General features: G+C 40.0%; 1 protein-coding gene across 6 annotated transcripts in view; it reads left to right on the forward strand.

Annotated features, from left to right (window-relative positions):
* ANKS1B (ankyrin repeat and sterile alpha motif domain containing 1B) overlaps positions 1-24990 on the forward strand; it is a 740833-nt gene that overhangs the window by 238088 nt on the left and 477755 nt on the right. For all 6 annotated transcript variants that reach the window (XM_043491651.1, XM_043491643.1, XM_043491691.1 and 3 more), the window contains exons 10-11: positions 4901-5066; positions 6276-6320. In XM_043491651.1, coding sequence (XP_043347586.1) covers positions 4901-5066; positions 6276-6320 — 211 coding nt within the window. The remainder of the gene's footprint in view (positions 1-4900; positions 5067-6275; positions 6321-24990) is intronic.

Consider the following 24990-nt stretch of genomic DNA (forward strand, 5'->3'; position numbering starts at 1 on the left):
ATTAGAACTAATTCTTACAACAGTTAGCTACTAAATAGCTGATATGCAGTTATGTATATAGCTTTTCTATAAAATCCTAGACAGCTCTGACATTTCAGATTAGTTTATAGACATTCAAGATTGAATCATCTCTAACTGGTTAAAATTAAATCCAAATACAAGTGAGATTTTGATTCTGTGTATTAAAGATTACTCAATAGTAATGCAACTATCATTTTAATGGGATTTATTATGTGCATTTGTACATTTAGGAGGCATGTGGGTCCAGTGTGGACTTACTACATGCTAAAATTGCATGGGGGATTGGGGTGGGGAAAAGGGAAACAAAAGTTCCTAATACTTAAGATTACTACACACAGCTTTCCATTTTAGAAATAAGCGAGGATTAAATTGCTTGGTGACTGAGACTTGAAAACAATTTTATGTGATTTGCTAACATCTAGCTATTTAAATTGTACGTAACTATGCAATTTCAAGAATGGACTGGCACATACAGAAAGGAATATATTACACCTATCAGGAAGTCTTCCCATTACTTTCTGCTGAAACAAGAGGTCAATTTTATATTTTCCTTTTTATCTACATATTCTTTATTGAGTTGAGACTTAATTTTTTGAGTGAATTGCTCATCTGATACTATTCCAGATGTCTTTGGATATTGGTTAAAGATGAATTTTTGCCTTTGGCATATGTAACTTACACTGGCCATTTTATTGGCATTATTTGTACTATTAGAATATTAGGGGGAGTTTACTTGTTGGTAACTCAGCTTCCACCAACTTCCCTATCACCTTTAACAATTTTTGCCTGGCACTTTATAGCAATCTTGCAACATGAGTTGCACATATTTGTCCTGAAAGCAGAATTTGCAAACTGGAAATGTACATCTTGGGCATCCCCGGGCACCTTAGGCATGGCCACTCTCCAAACAGTGCCAACAACTTTTAGAACAGTGTTGGTGCCTGTGGGCCCCCAGGTAGCTTGAACTGTAATCCAGTCTAGGCAGATTTGCCATCACCATGAGCCCTGCACCCTGAATTATGCCAGCAGAAGATGTCACGTACAAGGGCTAAATTGAGCTCTGCTATTGTATTTGGTTGCCATGGAAAATAAATTTGTGCTATCTGTCATTGTAAAATACAGTCATAAGCACAAAGGGGCAAATCCTTCCCCAGAGGTCATGGGAAGAAATCCTTTCCTTTGCTATGGAGTTGCAGCATCTGACAACCCTCTGTGAAGGAGCTGTGGCCACTGGATTTGCAATGTGTCAGAACCATCCACACTAACCTTCTCCTCCTCCTTCAAGTTCCCTTGTGAGACTACTTGTAGGGAACCTCTGTGGAACAGAGTGCCAGGGGATGCACACCCTTGGAATGGGCTCTCAAAATCTCCACCTTCAAATAAAGTGGAACTACCTGGGCTCGGTTGTGTCTGAGGACTGTACATCCCTGGGGGGGGGGGGGGCAGACAGAGTACAAGCTTTATCTGAAAGTCAGGACAACTGTTATTTCTAAATTCAGAAGAAACCATGTTGTTTGCATCCCTACATGAATTTGAAAGATTTCTTCTCTTCTGTCCATTCATTAATTTCATATACACAAAACAAAACAAGAATAATCTATTAGGATGGGAGTTAGCATAGGTAGAAGAAGTATTCTGTTTTTATTCTGAATGAAAGAAAGGAAACACGTTACTAGTACAGTGCTATCATTTCTATAAGAATGGCCATACTGGGTCGACCAAAGATCCATGTAGCCCAGTAGCCTGTATTCCGACAGCAACCAATGCCATGTGCCCCAGAAGGAATGAACAGAACAGGCAGTTACCAAGTGATCCACCCCCTGGCACCCACTCTCAGTCTATGGCAAACAGGCTAGGGACACCATTCCTGCCCATCTTGGCTAATAGCCATTGATGGACCTATCCTCCATAAATGTATCTAGTTCTTTTTTTAACCCTGTTATAGTCCTGACCTTCACAACATCTTCTGACAAAGAGTTCCACAGGTTGACTGTGCATTGTGTGAATAAATACTTCCTTTTGTTTGTTTGAAATCTGCTGCTTATTTTCATTTGGTGACCCCTAGTTCTTGTGTTATGAGGAGGCATAAATAACACTTCCTTATTACTTTCTCCACACGAGTCATGATTTTATAGACCTCAATCATATCCCCCCTTAGTCATCTGTTTTCCAAGCTGAAAAGTTCCAGTCTTATTAATCTCCCCTCAAATAGAAGCTGTTCCCTACCCCTAATCATTTTTGTTTCCCTTTTCTTTACCTTTTCCAATTCCAATATACCTTTTTTTGAGATGGGGCAACCATATGTGCACACAGTATTCAAGATGTGGGCATACCATGGATTTATATAGAGGCAAATGATATTTTCTGTCTTCTTATCTATCCCTTTCCTAATGCTTCCCAAGATTCTGTTCGCTTTTTTGATTGCCACTGCACTTTGAGTGGATGTTTTCAGAGAACTATCCACAGTGACTCCAAGGTCTCTTTCATGAGTGGTAACAGCTAATTTGACCAAATCATTTTATATGTAATGTTGGGATTATGTTTTCCAATGTGCATTACTTTGCATTTATCAACATTGAATTTCATCTGCCATTTTGTTGCCCAGTCACCCAGTTTTCTAAGATTCCTTTGTAACTCTTCACATTCCCTTGTGCAAAATGCAGGGTCCTGTGTGAGCCAACTCGAAGGCACCAATCCTGCAAAGACTTGTCTGTGTGCTATATTTTTCTCACTGTGAATAATCCCATTGTCCTCAAATTGACATTTTACCATGTTTAAAGCTAAGCACATGTGTAAATCTTTGCAGGATTGGTATCAAAAGCACCATTTTGTACATTCTTCATCTGGGGAATGAGACCATTTTGAGTTAAAAAAAAAACAAAAAAAACACCATACTTAACAATGCAGGAGGCCCAAATGCAAAACTTGCCCAATTCTTTATTTATACAGTGCCCTAAAGTGCGTTAGGCACTATACAGAAATATAAACAAGGATGCTGTCCCACAGAGCTTACATTCTGAATAGACAAACATACAGACAAAGGATGGAAGGGTAAAAAAAGGGTAACAGTTTTTTTCCCCTCCCCATTCATTGTTTCCTTTTCTAAATGTTATTTAGAACCCTATTTGCTTTTGTTTCTCAATGGAAATTGTTAATTTTTAATTATTAATGCTAGCCTGTTTATTCTCTTGCATATATTCTATTTATTACAAATTTATATTTTCTCTGAAAACCATTTCCTATATTCAGTTTATAGTTGTTTAATCCACCATTTTCCATAATGCTGCTTTTCTTCCAGCTTCTTCTTTATACATGTCTTCCAGTAGTCATCTCTTTCTGAATCCACACCCTCCTTCTCCTGTTTCAACAAAGAGTTCACTGAAATTTGGTTTTGCTAATGTTAGTATGTGGAATCATGAAGCGGCTATGAGGGTACTCACGCTGCTCTTGACATGACGCTGCTGCCAGAGTCTCTGCCTCCCAATAGGTTCAGAATTATATCTGCTTTTGAACTTCCATACGTATCAGGCATAACTGAGTAGAGGAAAAACAGAAGGTTCTAGTAGTTTAAAAGGCCAATGAATGCACAAATCTTCCACAGCAGAAATGGTTTAGTTATCTACGGCCAGCTGTTTGCCTTGGGTTGGATGAAATATTTTTTAGTCTATGGGGAAATTGATATGCCATGAACTCCTCTGGATGGTACATTCTTACATTGTTTGCAGGGAAGTACTTTGCTTATGTGTGACTCTTATGAACACTGGTGTTTTCTGACCCGTTGCATAGTTTCTTGTTATATCAGATTTACATGGTGTCTGATTTCTACATGCATCCATATTGGTGACACAGAATAGCCAAACACTGTGTTCCTGTGAGAGATTGTCTTTAAATGCTTTATCATATTTTGCTGGATTGCAACCACGAAATTAGAGAAATTCCTGTACCAGACTATTTTCACTCATGTTCTGAACAAGCCAAGCCCTACTTAATTTAGTGGTTTTGAATACTGAGACCAGTCTCATGATTTGGCAGAGTGAACATGTCATATCTTCTTTCTGTTTGCTTCTTTCCAGCATTAGTAAATGTAGGGAACTCATACTCCTAGAATACACCAATAAATTTTTAAATATTTATTTAAGGCACAGTTTAACTCCCCTTCAAGTCCAATAGGAGTCTTTTTATTGACTTCAGGGGGATTTGAATTGAGCCTGTAGCCTATAGATATCAAGGGATGCCTCCTATTTCTCAGGAAATCACAACTAGTAAGTATCCACTTCTAATTGTTTCTATTCACAAAAAAAACACACGTAAAAGAATATCCAAAGAGAGCCCTAGGGCCCATAATGCTAGCCATTCAGGATATTCAAAGGAAACTAACCTCTTCTGGGTTCTGCCATCAAATAATAGATCAGGTTATCCATGTGTTATATGTATAGTAAGAACAGACTCTCAAAATCCGTGAAAACAAAGAAATTCCATTTATTAACTCTATATAATTCTGTTTCTTTCACAAAATATAGTTTTAAAATCTGATCAGGATGTATACCTGAATCAGAACTTAACAAAAAAGGTACAGAAAAAGCAACTGCATTAAAATGCTTGCCATATGTCAAATGAAGAGTTAAAGAAATCCATACACAATCATCACAAATAATTTAAAAATGTAATATTCAACAGTGAAATTTATTTATTTATTTATGATAGAATATAGGTAACCCCTTCTAGTCACTAAATTTAGGGTTTCAGTAGGAAGTGATCTATTTAAACTGTTGAATTTTAAGTTCATTTTTGACAGAGTTATTGGACCATTTTCTTTTTTCCAGTTTTACTGCATCCGCCAAGGCTATTTTTATCATGTAGTTGCATTTCTACTTTTCAGGAGTCCTACCGAAAGAAAAGGAGCTATACACTGGAAGTAGTACCTTCTGGTTCTCTTGATGCTCATCCTTCAGAAAATGAAAACAACCTTTGTGATTTCATGGACGTAGCAGTTACGAAGAAACCTTGTTCGTTAGAAATAGCAAGAGTATCTTCCTCAAGAACAGGTAAATCACCACTATTTTCTTACCTTATCACTGGTACAGTCTGATGATATGTATAATATTTCATTGTTGGTTTATAATATTTTTCATTACTATAATGCCTTCCATCCAAGGATCTCAGGGTGATTAATACTATTAATGAACTTCTGTGAGGGATGTAAATATTATCCACATTTTATAAAAGGAAAGCTGAGGCAAGGGTTAAATGACTTCCTAGATTCCCATGGAAGTCTGTGGAAAAGCCAGGAATAAAAGCCAAATTTCTAGAGCAAATTTCCCAGGCATGTGCAGTCACTTCCTCACCATCCTATTTTTACCAAGTACTTAACACTAATCTGTAATACAAACAACAAAATAAATAAAAAAGATTCTGAATATCTAACTACTTAACAATTAACAAAATAACCACCAGAGAATAAAATTAAAGAAAGTACCTTTGAATTAATATATATGTATACAAAATAAAAGCCCAAAGCTCCCATTTCATATAGATGCAGTGAATAAAAACTGAGAGAGACATGAAATGACAGTCTAAAATATTTTTAAATTTGACAAATCACTATGTGGATTACACAGTTCTGAACAGCAGTGAGTTATATTTACAAGATAATAACAATTATACTGAGTCATATGAATAATATTATAAACAAGGGCTCTGTTTACATTTTCCAAAATTACATACTTCTCCCTGTTGCCCTTGTTTTGACTTTTCCTGTGTCACCACTTTGTACCAGATTTGCAAGGTATAATCTTCTAATAATACAAATAATTGGAATAAGAGCACATTTTGACAAGTAAGAAATCACAACAGTATATGGAACTATTAGGAACAACACCACTGATTTTTTGATCATCATAATCTTGTTCATGAATCATGGGTTTGGAAATATGTATGAATGTCAGATTATTAAGGGCTAGATCATGAGCTAATTATCTACTCTGAGCAAAGGGCAGCTCATTCTTTTCCCTTCTGTTCCACTGTGGATAAATAATGCAAGAGTGGAGCAGGTGGACTGGATCTTGGGGCTCCCACCTCCTATCTGGGTGCCCTAACCACTGGACTATAGTCTCTCTCTCACTCGCTCACTCTCGTATTTATCCACTGTGGAACAGTCTTCAGGCCAGAAAGAGAGAGAGACAACGACTGTCATTCAGTGGGAACACAGGGTCCAGTCCCCATGCTCCAATCACTCTTTTGTTATTTGTCCACAGTGGTACAGCTTCAACAGGAGAGATGGAGGGAGCCCCACACTCCAGGTGAGTTCTCTAACCACTAGACTAAAATTGGACACCTCTTCCTTCACCATTCTGTATGGAGTGAGGCAGGTGCCTAACTTATTCCTACAAGAAACAACTTGGGTGCCTAAACCTCTGGACTCTGGGTGACTGGCTCCCAATTGTGAATTGCTAAGCAGAGATAGGCACCTCACTACAGTCTAGATGTAGGTGCCTAACTCCAAGAGAGGGGGGGGATTTAGCACACATCTTTGTTGTCACCATCTCCCATTGGCTAGCTTAGGTGGCTTTGCTCCTAGTGTGCTGGCTATCTCTCCCCATTCATTGTATAGGGAGACTGAGTGCCTAACTTGGCTTTGTGGATCACAGTGTTCTTCCTGTGATTTTCTAGGTGCTTAAAACTTACACAGTGTGATGCTCAGCTTTGCAAGATCTAAGTCCTTTCATAGATCCCACCCTCTGTTCTGTTCCTGACTCTGCAACAGGCTTGCTGAAAGACTTCCACTCTCTCTAATAGAAAAGGAGTACTTGTGGCACCTTAGAGACTAACAAATTTATTAGAGCATAAGCTTTCGTGAGCTACAGCTCACTTCATCGGATGCATTGTGAAGTGAGCTGTAGCTCACGAAAGCTTATGCTCTAATAAATATGTTAGTCTCTAAGGTGCCACAAGTACTCCTTTTCTTTTTGCGAATACAGACTAACACGGCTGCTACTCTGAATAACACGGCTGCTACTCTCTCTAATACTTAGCTTTCTCACAGCAATGTTCTGAGGCATTCATTAATTTTTCCAAGGATAATTTTGCAACTTTGGATTGAGTGGAAGTTCTATATTAAACAAAGTTTAAAAAAAGAATTCTTTCAGGCAATTTTTTTTTGTTAGGTAGTCTGCAAATTAGGAGTTGAACTGCCTCTCTCATAACGGATCAGAAAAGTTAATTTGATCCACCTACTTTGGCTTTTTTCCTGAGTAAGACCCGGATTGCCTGCACTAGACACTTTTATTAGGCATTTTAATTTACTTATTGTCTAACTTTAAAGAGATCCATGTATGCGAGATACTTAACCTTGTGAAATCATAAAATCATAATAGTTAATAAGGCAGACATAATATTCTCCTTCTGATCTTAAGGCTGTAGTCAAGCTTTGTGAACTTTTGTCAACAAATCCATCATCCATTGAAAAGGTGTAAAAGTCTAATAAATCTCTAAGAGGCCTTAGGCACTGGATAATGATGTTGCTAAAATAGTAACTACCAGGCACCTGCAGTGATGTAGCGTTTGCCCATTTTACATAAAAATCAATTAACTGGTGACTAAAATACCAGTAAAAGATGTTAACTGGATTGTGTGAGAAAATGTAAATATGCTAAGTTCTGCTAGTGTGCTAAATGCTGTGATAAACACTTTAAAAAGTCCACACTGTAAAATCTCAAGACTATTTTAGCCCAGTAGTAATATTTTATCCTGTGACAGTGGGCTTTGAGGATTTGTCAATTTATATTTCATAGCAATGGGAATTTGAGTTGGGCCATTTGTTTCAAAGTAGGGGATTTTTTTTAAAACGTCACACCCAAACTCTGTGTTCTGCAGTAATGAAGATTGGGCCTGGTCTAGTCTGAAAAGGGTTACAGTTTATAATTTTAGTTAGGGTGTGATTTTTTAAAAACAAAATAGTTATATCAGGAAAAAACCTAGTGTAGGTGCAGTTTACTGATAAAGTGATAAAAAGGTGGCATATACTAGTATATTCCTACACTATATATACACACTATATACAAGTTTGCCCACCTCTGCCTTATATGATCACTACCATCAGAATTGGAAAGAACTCCTAAAAGCATGTCAGTAACCACTGCATCCATCCCAAACAAGAAAAAAAGATAAAGCTCAGAATACTATGCACCTTGGAAGCACGTGCCAAAACCTAGGCTTGTGTGCTGGTTCAGACTGGGAGTTTCCCATTTGAATTGGCAGAGACTAACCCACTGCAGGGTGAAACTGTGTATTTTCCAATGTAAATAGTACCATTTCTCAGATAGCTCAGTGCCTAGCCAAAAGTTGAACCTAGGCAAGACTGAGGTGGAGCAGGTGGGAAAGGAGTGCTCCATAGAACTTGCCATTTCTGCAACATTCCTTCCCCAGTCCATCCTCTGAAAGCACCTGCCTTCATATTGTTCAGTTAGTCTGTAGCCTTGGGGTCTGCAGAATAAGTGCTTCTGGATACTCCAAAACACTCACTTTAATTTGTGACTGACCAGAAGGCGGCACCCCATCCATTGAATTGCCATGATGCACTATTACATGAACTATTTTTCTGGGAGTCAGTAGAGCTACCATACCATAACACCATGAGCTTCTATGCTTGTACTTGCATGTGGACTGAAATTGATGGTCTTAGTTAAAGGCCTAGCAAATGAATTTAACTTTAATGATTACACGGTGGCTGAGGGACAAAAACACACTATATCTACAGTAACACAAGGCATTACCCACTCTATCCATGTCTGTGGATACTGCAGATGCAAAGATATGGATGGGTCATCTGACTCTGAGCCTAAATTCAGCATCACAACACATCCAAGATCTTCTTTTCTCTTCTTTTTGTTTTTCCATGTGTATTCATTTCAAGCGTAGTCTCTGTAGAAGTCAGGGAGATAATATCCATGCATTATTCCCCACCACTACCATATTTTAATTCTGATTCTCTTAAACAGATGGAATCCAAGACGGTTTATGAGACCCACATATGCTTTTATCTGATCTTGATTAGCCTTTGAGCAGTTTCTGAGCTCTGTAGAGAGTATTTTGGCCTTAACAAAGAATCTCACAATTTACTTGTCCCTAGAGGTTAATTTATAAAGAGCTACGCTCTGCATTCAGAGCTCCAAAATATAAATCATCAGCAGAACACAATGTAATAGATTCCATACTAAACTCCTCCTAATGGGTTGACAATGATGGCACACTTGATTTTTTTTTATCATGCTCACTGCCATAATATAGAGTGCACACTTCCATATAAAAATATCCTAGATTAATGCACCAGTATTTGTTTGCAAAGAGAACTAAAATTTTACACTCAAAGTTAGTGATGTTTGGTGGAGATTGGGGATTCTTCCCATGAAGTAGTATTGTTTCTAAGCACCTATTCTCCAATAATATAATAGGTTTTCTGAATGTTCTGAAAACAAAGCCTCAAGAACCTTTGCTGGTCAGATATTCCCTTGAGTACACAATTTATTTTCTCCTTTTAAAAATTTGCTGACATTTGCTGAAATTGCTTTTCTTTTACTTCCTCTCACATTACCTTCTATTATTTGTGGGAGGCAGAACATCCTAGAGTTGCAATTTCTCTTCACTAGTTATCTGAAATCATACCCATTTATTTTGAATCATATTTTTTTCAATGCAAATATAGATTTTGTAGTGTATCCTCGTGTTTTATTTACAATGGTTTGTCCCTGGAATGAGTATTATTGACCTTTTCTGTGTACTTCTCAAGTCCTATAGAATCTCATATAAATGGTAGTGAGTAGGAGACAAGAACTGAATACAGACATACTTAATATTGTTCAAATACAGTAGAATCATAATGTAACTTTCACCTTGCTGTCTTCTCACATGCTGTTTACTTAAATTAGTGGAGCATTTTAGAGGAGTACTGGCAAACTCTAATTTTCTTTGTCTTCTTGCATTATTTTATTAATTTTAAATGGTAAGTATTCTTATTCTGCTTTATTCCTACAATACGATTAAATGTCACTAACCATATTAACCAGCTTTTATTTGGTCTAAATGAGCATCCTTGCTATTGGGGTTGCAATTTCATCTGCCTATTCCTTTAATATTCTTCTATGGAGATTATCCAGAACCAGCCCCTGTCCCCCCCCCAATTTAGTCCCATTAAGATGTTTGAGTTTGACTTCTACCTCAGATGTGGTAATTTCTACTTTCATATGCTCATTCCCTTATTAAAAACTGAGGCAAAGTATTTGCTTAGGTGCTGGGCCATGGCTAGATTATTTTTAATCTCCATCCCATCCTCAGTACTTAGTGGTCCCATTTCTTGTTTCCTTGTTTTCTCTTTATTTATATGGCTCTAGAACTTTTTACTATTGGTTTTAATTTTCTTTGTAAGGTCCCAATCTGTCTGGTTTTTGAAAATTCTCACTTTATCCCTACACTTTCTGACCTCCAGGAGGTAGCTTTCCTTATTGATCCTTCTCATCTTCCATTTCTTGTAAGCTTTGTGGTAAAACAGTTGGCAAAATATTGGGATCTCACTTGGTAACCCTTCCATTAAGTTACACAGGGGAAATGACAAAATTTCAGTTATTTGAGTAATGTCCCCGTGGGCACTCCACTTTAGGTGCACATATGCCCCTATGCCTTTGCTCAGAATTTTTGGTAGCAGTGCCCATTTCACCCATGCATGTGCCCTTCACATCCTCATGCCCCATACTAAGGCTATATAGGGTTGCATAGGTGAACCGTCCTCAGTTCCTTCTCAACTACCTTCTGTCAGAGACTGAATTTAGCATGTGCCTCTTTATTATCTGTTCTGTTCATTCCCTCTAAAGCATCTGGGATTGGCTACTGTCAGAAGACTGGATACTCGGCTAGATGGACCTTTGGTCTGACCAAGTATGGCCATTCTTATATTATGTTCTTATAGTCTCTTTGCTGTGTACCTGTTCCCTCTCTTGTTAGCATTTTAGCTTTGATAGTTAGTTCTTAGTAGTAGTAGGTTTAACACCTTAGAGTTGTTGAAACATTTCCTCCCCTTTTCTTTTTTCTTTTCTTAAAAATATACATATGAGTAGTTTTTCTTTTCCCCTTATTGAGGGGCTTGAACAAGTTTTCGTCTGTAGCGGATGCTGGGATCCCTGGGGCTTAAAGGTGCCTCTCATGTTGGGACGCAGTCCCCATTAACAATGGGCATTCCCAATGCATTCATTGTTTGGGGGACTCTCATAGTCCAAGCAAGTGCAAGATCTGCACTTCTTTTAAGGATATACACTCTTAATGATGGAGCAACTCTTCTTTTAAGGGTACAGGCTCTTACTGATGGAGCAAGCCTTAAGACCGGCTTCTGCTCCAGGTTCAGAGAACTCTCCTGACAGGGACCCTCCACCTCTGTCAGTGCCCTGTCATTGTCAAGAGCATGATCACTGAGACCTTCCAAGGGGAAGATGGCATTGGAACCCCAGTCTCAAACACTCTCCACGAGTGAGGTGCTGATAACCATACCAGCAGTACTGAGAGCTTCCCACTCAAACTCCAAGGAGGGGAGTAAGAGGAGGAGAACAGAGAGTTCCTCATCAAAGAAGGTCCAGTCACAGGAGACCTCAGGTCCCAAGAGGAGTGCTAGTGAGGGTCTGAGCACTTTGGGTACCATGAAGCACACTAAAACTTCAACTAAGTCCCATACCTCAGTGGTAAAGGGCTTGGTACCAAAGACTACTATGACCAAGGGAACAGCGTCAATAAAATCTTTGGAATAACCAGTGCCATCTTTCTCCTATCCAGTCATCTCTTTCCACAATCTTGGATTATCTGTTGGAATTGAAAACATCAGGCCTTTCTATGAGTTTCATCAAGGGTTTTTTTAGTGGCAGTAACAGCTTTCCATGTGCCAGTAGAAGGTTTGTCAATATTCACTCATCTGACTCCGAGATTCCTAAAAGGCTACATGAATTTTTTCCACATTAGATCCTCTACACCACTTTTGGACCTTAACCTGGTTCTTAACTGTCTCATGAAACAGCCCTTTAAGCCACTAGCTACATACTCACTGCCACATGTGTTTATGAAGACCTTTTGGTAGTCATCACTTTGTCTTGAAGGGTTGGGTTGATGGGGCTTCTAAAGGCAGGCCCTACATTTATTGTGTTCTCCAAGGAGAAAGTATCACTATGATCTGTCCAAAGTTTTTTCCTAAAATTACTTCTGACTTTCACTTTAACCAAACTATCCACTTTGTTTTTATTTCCCTAAGCCACATCTCTTTACACACGAATGTGCCTTTCATATGCTAGATATTAAGAAGGCCTTTTACTTGGACAGAACTAGGCCATTCAGGAAGACCCCCTAGACTCTTTGTCTATTGCAGATAGCTCTAGGGGAGCCTCTGCCTCCACATAGACTTTCTAAATGGATCTCTCGATGCACTATTGCCTTATTATGGTTTTGCTGAGATTCCACCTCCCCTGAGAGTGATTGCACACTCTGCCAGATCATGGTTTGTCTGTGGCCCCACTCAAAAATATTCCAGTTGCTGAAATCTGCATGGATGTAACATGATTCTTGGTGCACACATTCTCTGACTACTATACAAGGGAGTCACTTGAAGTGGAGCACTCACAGGGGAAAACCTCTCTCAAAGAACTCCAATTACTGCAAAAGAGGAGTAACCTTTCCTATGTGTCACAGTTCCTGTGTTAACTGCACCCCTGATCCTTTCATGGGTTCCTTGAGGGTAACTCACTTTTGTCTCAGGACTTGAGCTGTCATCTTTCTTGGTGTGGAGTCCTGTGACACGCTCCCTATAGATCTGAGCCTTAAACTGCAGAATCCTGCAACTTACTGTGATTATCTCAGCAGGTCTGACTTTAATTCAGCACCTGCAGTCATGCTCTCTTTGGCAGGGTCGGCTCCAGGCACTAGCATTCCAAGCAGGTGCTTGGCATGGCAGTCAGAAAGGGGCGGCAGTTTCCGTGGCGGTGGCAATTCGGCGGCAGCTTCTCCGTTCCGCTGGCCACTGTGGCAATTCGGCGGCAGATTCTCTCTCCCCTGCCATCCACAGCGGCAATTTGGTGGCGGCAGGTTTTTTTCGCTTGGGGTAGCAAAAATGGTAGAGCCGGCCCTGCTCTTTGGGTGTGTCTACACTGTGATAAAAGACCCACGGGCATGGCTATGGCTGTTGACTTGGGTTTGCAGGGCTTGTGCTGTGTAGACATTCAGGCTCAGGCTGGAGCCCAGGCTTTGAGATCCCAGAAGGGGGAAGGGTCTCCAACCCCAGGCTCCAGCCCAAGCCTGAATGTCTACACTGCAATATTTAGCCATGCAGCCCAAGCCCAATGAGATCGAGTTAGCTGACCCATGCTCCGAAACTCAGTGCCATGTAGACATATCCACTGGGGTAATGATAACGTTAACCAGTGATCACTGCCAGCTTTCACAACCCAAACATTGCAGAGAAAACATGTTTTTTAAAAAAATAAACAGATTGCCTGCAGATCTTAGTTCATCAGGCATTCACCCATCTTCCATGTGGAGACCCTGATGGCGTTCAAGAACTTCAAGTAATTTCTGAGGGCCCTCTCTCTCTCTTCTCCATAGTTTAATTCAGTCATTGGACTGAGAGACAGTGACCACCCTCCTTGTGTCAGAACGATTGCTTTATACCGTTATCAGTTCTTTGACTGTCAACCCTCTTGAACTAGGTCAAATCAATATATGTTGTTTCCCCAAGGAGTGAAACTTCCAGGGGCTTGTTACTAGCATATGGATTTGCATTAATTCCCTTCCCTCCATCCCACTCCCCGTGATTTTGTTTTCTGTCAGTAGAATAGTTTAGCTCACCCATTTAGCTTGGAATACAATCACTAGTCAGTGCATAAAGATACATATTAACATTTATAAATCAGATACCATAGTCTTTGAATACTCCATGTGTTCCCTGCATCATATCTGTCACACTGGCACAAATAGAAGCACCTGTTTCATTACTATGTGGCTCAGTTTACATATGTATTCTCATAGCAAATGGTTAAGAAAAATCAAATTATAAAGTTGTCCAGGCAGTATGCTGCTCTTTCTCCTGAGTAGACTGAGGAGTAGAAGACAAAGCCAACAGTCCCTCCCATCTGCTGTCCCTGTTAATCTGCATTTTAAACACCAGAGATATCCTCTAGGACAAACATTTACCATGTGAAATGTGACTGAAGACCTGAAATCTTCAAATTATTCCATAACTAGAAAGGGTCGAGGAGCTGCAAATGCAAAACATGACTTGAAATTTTTAGTTCTTTGCTGGATTTGCAAAAAAGGCAAAACCGTTCTTTTCTCTGTTTCTCTTAGCTATTTCTTGCTTCTAGCTTAAAGCAGTATTTGCCAGTTAAACTGTTTTGCACTAAGCAAAAATGAAATTTACATGTCACAGATGGGGTAGCAGTCAGTGGAAGCTTCTGATTAATACTGCGTCTTGCTGCGTCACATTTTCATGGGCTGAATCTTACCCATGTGACCAGCGATGCTCAAACTCCCGACAGAAAGCATTTGAAGAGGGAGAGAGCTCATGTAGGCTTCTTGGAAGAAAAGCATAAAAATAATGTATAAAATTCATTTTCATAAATTGAAATGGGTTAAAACTGTCTAATTATTATTTTGTTTTCACCATATTTATGAGAAAGAAGGGACAGTAAGAAATAGTGATGGAGATGGGTGCAATTACAATCTTATATAAATATGGAAACAGACCCATTTTTAAAATCACTTCAGCTGCATGCACAGATTATATAAATGTGCGTGTCAGTGGCCATGTGTACATTGTGGCCCCAAATTCAGCAAAACATCAAATCACATTCTTAGGTCCCAATGAAATGTGCCTAAGTCCTTTGATAAAAAATATTTAAATAGAATAGGGCCAAGAACCAATCCCTTTGGGACCCCACAAAAAGTATCTGCCCAATGAGTCTCCACTTACAATTACATTTTGAAATCTATCATTTAGCCAGTTGTAATCCATTTTGTGTGCGCCATTCTGATTTTGTAACATTCTAGTTTATTAATGCAGTACCAAGTACCAATACCAAGTACCAGTGCCTTGCAGAAGTATATTACATCACTATTTATTTTTATCAAGTTAGCTTGACAAGATCCATTTTCCATAAAACCCATGCTAATTTCCATTTATTATACTACCTCCTTTAGTTCTTTATTAATAAAGTTGCATATCAACCATTCCATTATTTTGCCAGGGATAAATGTCAGGCTGCCAGCCCTATAATTACTCAGGTCATCCTGCTTTCCCTTTTTAACTGTGCCAATATTAGTTTTTTTCCAGTCCTTTTGAATTTTCCCAAGTGTTTCAAGACTTATTAAAATCAGTATTAATGGTCCAGATTGCTTTTGGCCAGCTCTTTTAAAACTTTTGGATACAAGTTAACCAGACCTGTTGATTTTAAATGTGTAATTTTAGTTGCTACTATTTAACATCCTTATGAGTTACTGTTGGAGTCAAAAGTATTTCATTTTCATGATGTGACTGTATCATCTGTGTGATAGAGTGCTATTAGCCGCACCCTGATCACTGATAATGCTGCAACCTGGAGAAGGCTGCAGGCTGAGCTGAGGGAAATTATACACTTTCTCTTGTGGGATTGTGAGCACCTGTGTGTCAATCACTGGGGTAATGAGGTAAGTGGGGAGACTATCAGGAGACAAAACAGGAAGCATAGGGGGCTGAGGAGGGAGTTGAGAAGGAAGCTCAGAAGGTGAACATGGGCTGGGGAGTGAGGGCTGCAGGGAAGCCTGTCCTGGCTATAACTCTGTGTTGCATGTTATGGGGATGTAAGAGGGACATAAATGCACACCTTGGTGAAGGATAAACAGCCTGGCATATGTTTATGACTGTGGAACCACCTGAACTAGTCAGGCAGTGAGGTTCATCGGGTAGCGATGGAGATACCTATGACAATCTGTTTTTTCCCAAATACAGAACAGAAATAGTTATTGAACTTTTGTGCATTATTATTGACCGTTTTACCATTGCCATCTAGTAAATGGACCAGTGTCATTGTTAGGATTCTTTTTGTTCCAAATATACTTAAAAACTGACTTCTTACTGTCCTTAACTCTGCTGGCTATAGAGTTCGCCTTGTGTCCTTTTGCTGCTCTTATCAATTATCTACAATTACTAGCTTCTAATTTATATTTATTATAATCAGCTCCCCCTTTTCCCATTTGTTATATAACTTTATTTTTTAAAATACTACTTTCACATCCTCACTAAGCCAGGCTCGGTATTTGGGGTTTTTTTAAACTAGTGTAGCCTTCTTTCACAATAGTTGGATTATGGCTTTTGGGTATCTAGTAAATTGTTCTTAAACAGTTCCCAATTATCATTCACATTTTTATGTTTAAATATTTTCTTCTACCTGATTTGGCTCAATCATTTTCAGCTTTGTAACTGGCCCATTTAAAGCACCAAGTGTGTGTGTATAATATTACTAATTAAGACTTCATTCTGTTTCCTCATAACAAATATATCAAGACATGATCACTTGCACCTAAGGAACCACTGAATTTTAGTTATTGTGATTAATTCCTCTTTATCTGTCAAGCTGAGGTGTAATAAATAATTCCCTTGTGTTGGATGCAACACTTCTTGAATTAGAAAATTAACTATCTTTTTCCTTTTTGCCACTTTTCCTGGTGAGGGTCGTGATGGCAGCATGGAGAGTAGGAATCGGACCTCCTTTTCCTCTGCAACAGGTTCTGGCTTCTCCTAGGGATTCCCCAGCATTCCCAGGCCAGCTGGGAGATATAATTCCTCCAACATGGCCTGGGTCAGCCTCTGCCCAGTGGGACATGCCTGGTAGAGTTCCAACAGAAGCCTTCTAGGGGACATCCTTAGCAGGTGCCCTGGGGCCAGTTTCCATGCAGAGGACCAGTCTGTCATGGTCTGTCCCTCCTGCTGTTATTCTGGCATCTCATCTGACCCTCATCCTTCACCTTGTGGGTGGTGAGCCCACAAGATGGGTCCATGTCAACTTTTCTGGCTGGACGTGGCTGCATTATGTGGGTGGCCCAACCACCAGACACGTGCCTGACACCGCCCCGGGGTAGGTCCCAATATCCCTAGTCGAGGTGAGGTTCATGTGGACATTTTTGGGCCTTTATGATGATCTAGATGTGGATTGTTTTTAGTATGGAACCTCCCCCCAGATCTGTTTGCCTAGGGTGACCCTACCAGGAGCACTAGGCTCCAGATGACATAGCCCTGGAGTTCATTGGAACATGCAAGCCCCTCCATCACAACAAGATAACGATCCTCAGAGGGGATGTTAACTATAATCTTTAGAAATTCCAAGGACTTTTTTAGTATGGGTAGCATGAGATATCCAGACTGTCACTCAGATTATAGTCCCCCATAATAACAGTTCCCCCCCCCCCAACATATTATAGAAGGGTATTTATAGAGCCCATCATCCTTTCTGTAGTGTGATTTGGTCATCTGTAGCAGACATCAAGTATCCCATCTTGTGCTTTGCATGTTAGAACATAGATCCATAAGCATTCAAGGACACCTGCTTCTGAGTTGTCAGGAACATGGAAACGTGTAATCCCATTTTTTAATATAGATTGTCACTTCCCTTCTCCTTTTGCTCACTCACTTGGCTTACGAAATAGGTTATAACCAGTGACTTTAATGTTCCAATCGTAAGACTCTTCCCATTAAGTTTTAGTAATACCAACCATGTTGAATGAAATTTGCTCTCTTGTTTACTGCCTAGGCTCAGAGCATTTGTAGATAGGCAATTTAAAGAATTTCTTCTCTTCACCTCCCTTGGTACCTTAATTAATTTTGTGCTTGACATCTTCATTTTGTGCTAAATAAGTGCTCATTTGTGCATTGAATGAGGCACATTCCACTGGATGCCTTGAATGAGGCAGGATCCTGTGGAAAAAATAGTATGTGAACATATAATTAAAACCTGTATCATAATGCATTTGTGCACAGGGACCAAATTAAGGTTGCACAGGCTGTTTTAATTCTAGCATTTCCTAACTTTTAAGTGCTTGACTTTGCAACCTTAACATTCTTTTAATGTAGTTTTGTATGTGTAATTAAGATGTGTTATGTTCTAATGACTCTGCTTAACATGCTTCTCCGGGTATATGCTGCGCTGCACAAAAAGTTATTCCTAAAAGTACTGTAGCATTTTCCCCAAAGGTAATACATGTAGAAATGAAGAAAGAACCTTTAATGGCAATTGTGCAATCATCAAAGCATGTGGGTGTGCATCTATCCCAATGTGTGTCCATAAACACAGTTTTATAAGGGTAGAATGATCATTCCATTTCCATAGTACTGACAGTCTTTTACCAACAAAAGTGTCAATCTGACATATTGTTAAACATTGCATTATGATTCATTGTTTATTATTAATTATTATTATTTAAACAACAATCAAAGGAAACATAGCTTTCAGGATAGATTTGAACAGTTTTAGGCACTAAGTAGTGAAAGTATAATTTTTTCCTCATCAACATGCATAAATTCTGAGCAGAACTGGGCTTCATTCACTCAAGTGTGATTACAATGCAGAATGATTTTGTTGTAGACTTGACTGCACTCTGTTCAACAAAGCCACTTTTTCAAATCAAGGATTCAGTGACATGTAATTGTTTTTGAGGTTCTCTATATTTTAGAGTTTTTACATAAATGCTTTTTATCAGATTTCCTTTTTGTTAAATAGCTATTAGTTAAGTTATTTTGCTAGTTCATTTTAATTAGGGATGAAATGCACAGAGGTACTATACAAACCATTTTAGTCTAATCAATAACTTCATTTTTAAAAAGCCTCTCAACCATTATTCTGTCTGTAATTTAAACAGATATAAAACTGATGGTTAATTGTAAGTTAATTGTAAGTTTGAGCAGGTATATGGAGGATAATGTTGTTTTAAAATCTTATCTTATTTTGCTCTCAGTGGCAATTCAGTGGCGGGGACATGACTCTTCTTCGGTTGCTGGCGGCAATTTGGTGGCCACACCATCACTCTGCCTCCATGTTTGGCAGCAAGTTTTTTTTTGTTTGTTTGTTTGTTTTTCCCCCACTTGGGGCGGCAAAAACGCTGGAGCCAGCCCTGTTCCTGGGTACCCCAGTTGTGCAGGGATGGAGTAATTTGCTGCAGCCCTTTTCAAAGTGCAGGTTACTCCTCATGCCTGTATACATCGGGCCAGCGCCACTGGCTGGTGCTTAGATGTGATACAATTATGGCCCTGTACACTCCCCACCTGTTCCCATCACTTCTGCCTGGAGGGAGCATCTGCCATGTGGTTACTGTGTTCCTTTCACCACCCAGAGCTAGGATACAGTTGCTTTGATATGACTGCATAAGTGTGGTTTGTAGTAACTATATTTCTGCTACTTTCCTGCGCAGTTGTGTTGAGCTAGTCACAATCTAACACTAAAAAGTTAGGGCCCAGTTCTGAACTTCTTACCCAGACAAATCTCTTGTTGTAAGTGTTCTCTGAGTAATGGCAGCACAATTGGGCCCTCCATGTTTTAGCATAACTCACTAATATAGCTATCAATTTTAACTTCATTTCCTGCTGATCTGTGTCAGTTCTGAACTAGTAATCCAAGGGTGAAACGCTTCATATCTCATTACCAATCTTTTCATTATCCAGATGCCTACAATTAAAAATTTTAATTTAGGATTTGTCTGAATTGTTAAGGAGGTTGGCCTCAGAGAGCCACAAGATTTGGCAGTTAAGATTGAAAGAATTTTCATTATGTTATATCGGGAACTGACTTCTTACATTAGCATAAAAGACATGTTAGAAGAACTCTAAAGTCAACTTTTCTGTAACTTTAGTAGACTTAAAAGGCAAAAATCTTGGCACAGTTTGCTTTATGGTGTTACATTCAAAATATTTGTTAAAATATTTACTAATTACAGAAATGAACCATTTCTGTACATAACAGATTTGTTTTGTATAGTGTTGGTGACTTGGTTTAAAAACACATTGGTTCCCAATGAAGGAAATCAGTATTTATTATATCTTGTAAAAAACCTCATTTTATTTTAAGTTCAATAACAACAATTCTTGTTTACTTCCATTTTCTCCGTTTCTCTCTCCCTTGCTGCATCTGCTATTCCTGACGTCAATGTGCAGCTTGCTGCCAGAAAACTGTTTCTTCCATTTCTTTCCATATATATTTCATTTTTATCACTTTTATTTTATACAATAAAGAGTCATGAACCAGATTTTTGCATTTATTGCAGACCCAAAATTCCCTTCAGTGGTAGGCTTAGGTGTGCAAAAAAATACAGTCTGGGGCCACCTCATATGGAAATTTTGATTGCACAAGGAATACCACACAGAAGGGATAGCACTGGGGATGCTACTGCATTATTATAGATGCAGAATATTTTTACTAGTGTGACAAGATGGCCAATGTTAGTCTGGTGGGTCCTGCGCTTTTCTTGGTGGGGAGAAAAGATGCCACCCCTTGCCCTTGTTCTGGGGGCATCAATGGCCCTGCTAGTGGCCCAGGAAGGTGGTAAAGGAGGGAAGCAGGGGAAGGGGTCTGGGTTTGCGCCTCACTCTGAACCCCAGCCCCTCTCAACCCCTGCAGGTTCTTACCCTCTTCCCCCTTGGGTGGTGTACCTGCAGTCCTTAGATGCTAGGGAAAGGGAGTCTCCCTCCCCTACTGGGCAGGGTCCCCCTTACTTCAGTTCTCTGATTTTCCAAGCTCCAGTCCTCTCTCCTTCCTCCTCTTTCTCTGTCTGCCTGAAGTAGGGGGGTTTTATTAGGTTCCTAATAGGGCCTTAATTGACTGCAGGTGCTCCAAATAACCTGCAGTCACCTTCCCTAGTCTACAGAGAACCACTCCTTAATTAGCCTTGAGTTTATATATTTCCCATCTCGCACTCTCCCACAGCTCTCTGGCTCTTCTGTATCACACTGGATGGAATCATTAACTTCAGACAGAATAACAAGTTAATCAGCATCTCCTTTCTCCCCAAAATGTCTCTCTGAATAGTGCAAATGTGGGAGAACCCTTTTGAGAGCACATCAGAGAAAATGTGTTTTTCAGGCTCTTCAAAAAGATTATTCCCTTTGCTCTGCACCGGTCTGTACTACCATTTACATTGGGGTGGGCAAACTTTTTGGCCTGAGAGCCACATCTGGGTATGGAAATTCTATGGTGGGCCATGAATCCTCATGAAACTGGGGTTGGGAAGCAAGAGGGGGTGCAGGCTCTGGGGTGGGGCCAGAAATGAGGAGTTCAGGGTGAGGGAGGGGGCTCCAGGCTGGGGCAGGGACTTGAGGTGCAGGGAGGGTGAAGTCTCTGGCTGGGTGTGTAGGCTCTGCGGTGGGGCTGGGGATGAGAAGTTTGGGGTGCAGGAGGGTCTCCTGGCTGGGATCGAGGGGTTCAGAAGGTGGGAGGCAGATCAGGGCTGGGGCGGGGGGTTGGGATGTGGGAGGGGCTCAGGGATGCAGGCTCTCGGTGGTGCTTATGTCTAACAGCTCCTGGAAGCAGCAGCATGTTCCCCCTCTGGCTCCTACGCAGCAGCTCTGCAGGCTGCCATGTCCACAGGCGCCACCCCTGCAGCTTCCATTGGCCACAGTTCCCAGCCAATGGGAGCTGCTGGAGTGGCTCTTGGGGCGGGGACCACCTGGCTGCCCCTAAACGTAGGAGTCAGAGGGGGGACATGCCACTGCTTCTGGGAGCCATGCAGAGCAGCCCCTGACCCTGCTCCCCATCTGGAGCTCGAGGGCCAGATTAAATCAGCTGGCAGACTGGATGTGGCCCCCGGCCCATAGTTTGTCCACCCCTGGTTTACATAATACATCATATCACCCCATGTGGTGGAGCCCACCCTTCCTGAGAGGTGGTACCTAGAGCAGCCAGTAATAAAATAATTCTAGTGGAGCTACGCAAACCTTGCTCCTCCCTTTCTCATCCACATACCATTCCCCTTCACTTATTGGAAGAGATTTGAGTGATGTATGTGTGTGCATGCAGAGAGTGACTCAGATGCTGGCCTGGCAACCACCATGCGCTAGCAGCTGTGACACTTGCAACAAGAGTTACAAGATTACTGCATGCACAGCCAGCCAGCCGCACAGCAAAATAATACCTGGCAAAAGCGCAAAACAAACAACCACACACAAACCAACTGCCATAAAACATATTTGGACAGCAGCTGGCAAGGCCATAAAAAAAAATAAGCCAGCCACACCAGTGAAAAACCACCAAGGTGGCAACCCTAATTAAGAAGGGAAATAAACTGTAGTGGCATGTCACCTTTTTATCTGTACAATTCTGCCCACACTAGATGATGTAATGGTATTATTCAGGGATCATCAACCTTTGGCACATGGCCCATCAGGGAAATCCGCTGGTGGGCTGGGACGGTTTGTTTGCCTGCACCGTCTGCAGGTTCGGTCAATTACAGCTCCCACTGGCCGCGGTTTGCCATTCCAGGCCAATGCGGGCTGCAGGAAGCGGCGGCCAGCACATCCCTGAGCCACGTGCCAAAGATTGCCAATCCCTGGTATAACTCTTTCAGAAGAAGTCAGTTCCCTAGCTGAAATAGTTCTCCTGGTTGAAAAATTGTATGTAGAGCTGGCTAAACCTTAACTAAATTGATATGCTAGTCTTATACCCATTTATTAATGTTGAAGAAAAGTGTTGCACTGAACATCTGCCCCACTTCAATAATGACATAAAGCCTATCACCCTTCATGTCATGCCAGGCATGAACAAAGCCCTTCCTGAACCTGCTGTGGGGAAGGCGAAAAAACCACAACTCCACCTAGGCCAATCTGGTAGTAAGGGAAAAATTCCTTCCCAGCTCCACTAAAATAGGGGCGGCTAGCACAATGCCCACAACAGGTCTTGACCAAACCTGGTATTTCACCACCTAAAGAGAAACAATAGTTTCTTTATAGCCAAGGTTATTGTTAGCTGTCCATTATAAGCTTGATTTGACCATCTTCTCCTTTCATTCTCTGTGACTTTGACAGAATTCAAGTGGTCTGTCTGAAATTTCTCATGTATGATCCTCTGGCAAAGGAGACATTTTTGGTAATGTTGGGCAAAAAGATAAGATGTGACAGTTCGAAAATATCAGAGGCATTTCATTTTTGTAAAAAAAAATATTTTTGCAACGTTGTAAGCCAATGTCTCTAGTCTGGTTAAGATGTGCAAGGCCAGAGATTTGGAGGGGACTGTATGCTTCCTCTGTCTTGGGGGACAGAAACACTCCCTATGCTGGTAACTGGATGTGGTGAGTGGATAGGATCTGCCATTGTGGCTCTACATCACTGGAGGATTCACCCATGTTGGGAGAATCTCTGCTGCCTGGATCCACCAGGTTTAAGTCCCCTTTGCTTCAGGAAACCAGGTCATATATCCAAAAAAAAAAAAAGCTTTATCTAAGAATTCTGTATTTGATTTAATTTTTTGTCACTGGAAATGATGCCTTTGAATATTTTGCAAATTTTGAAGGTTAATTTTTAAATTAATTGCTGTAGTATTTTTCAGCTCTTAAAAATCCCTGAGCTTTATGCAGACTTCATATAGTCTGTGGCCTCAGTGGGAGACCGTAAGCTCCACTAGTTGAAACACTTGATGTGAAGAATTTTTAAACATCTCCAAGATTCACTTCTATATATTAGTCTTTTAACTTTCTTGATTTGGCTTTGAACGTTACAAAATCCACTGGTACAGCCTACAGAATTCCTTAAATCTGGAGCTTAATTCACTGGGTTGAAGGAGTCAAAAAATTCTGAAGACCTAGAGTTTAAGAAATTGTGCTGCTGTTCTACCAAGCAGAAGATAAATTTGATGAGAATACAGCAGTGTTAGCTAGTAGATGATAGGTTTCAGAGTAGCAGCCGTGTTAGTCTGTATTCGCAAAAAGAAAAGGAGTACTTGTGGCACCTTAGAGACTAACAAATTTATTAGAGCATAAGCTTTCGTGAGCTACAGCTCACTTCATGCATCCGATGAAGTGAGCTGTAGCTCACGAAAGCTTATGCTCTAATAAATTTGTTAGTCTCTAAGGTGCCACAAGTACTCCTTTTCTTTTTGCTAGTAGATGATGTTGGTTAATTTACATTTACTAACCTGTTAAGAGAAGGTTCTACATTACATGGACTATTTTGTTCTTGGCATATCTATAAAACAAGAAAAAAGACTAAGGAGATTCCCAGGAAAAAAATTTTAAAACAGAATTAAAATTGTAAAACCTGTGAGAAAAGCTTACTAGGATGTTAATTATCAAAATACTTAAAATTCTGGATTTTAAAAAAGTTTGTATATTTAGATAGGTAATGCATACATCCACAGATACATTAGATATTTTTTATCAGTGCTATAAAAACTCGTGCTTTAATATCAGAAGCCAACAACTAACAGTATTTCTTTCACCTTCCTCTGAAGCATCTTGTCCTGGCCAATGTTAGAGAGAGAATACTGAGCTAGATGGACAACCGGTTTGACCTGATATGTCAATTTCTATGTTGCCATGAAATTCATATTACAGAATCAACAAATTACGTTAATTTTGACCATGTATCAGAGGCTATCCCTGTACGTATACAACAACCCCTTACACTTAACCAATATACCAGTGTACAATTAACCAATGTACCAAAAGACCTCTTATGCATTTTTAATATGAACAAAACCTCACTGTGAATACTTATACAACAAATATTAAAATAATGATATTAAGGTTGTAAAGTCAAAATGAGAATTAAGGTAGCCAACACTTAACTATAACATGAGTATATTAACCATAACCAATAGTTACCAGACTTTGAAACACTTAGTTGTTATTAAATTTCATCCTTATTTTAGAACTTTTAAGCTTCCAGATGTTTGGTTTATTTTATAATTGCAGTGTTTTTAAAAGGAGTTTTATTAAGTAACT

The sequence above is a fragment of the Dermochelys coriacea genome, chromosome 1, assembly GCF_009764565.3.
Source record: "Dermochelys coriacea isolate rDerCor1 chromosome 1, rDerCor1.pri.v4, whole genome shotgun sequence".
NCBI lineage: Eukaryota > Metazoa > Chordata > Testudines > Dermochelyidae > Dermochelys > Dermochelys coriacea.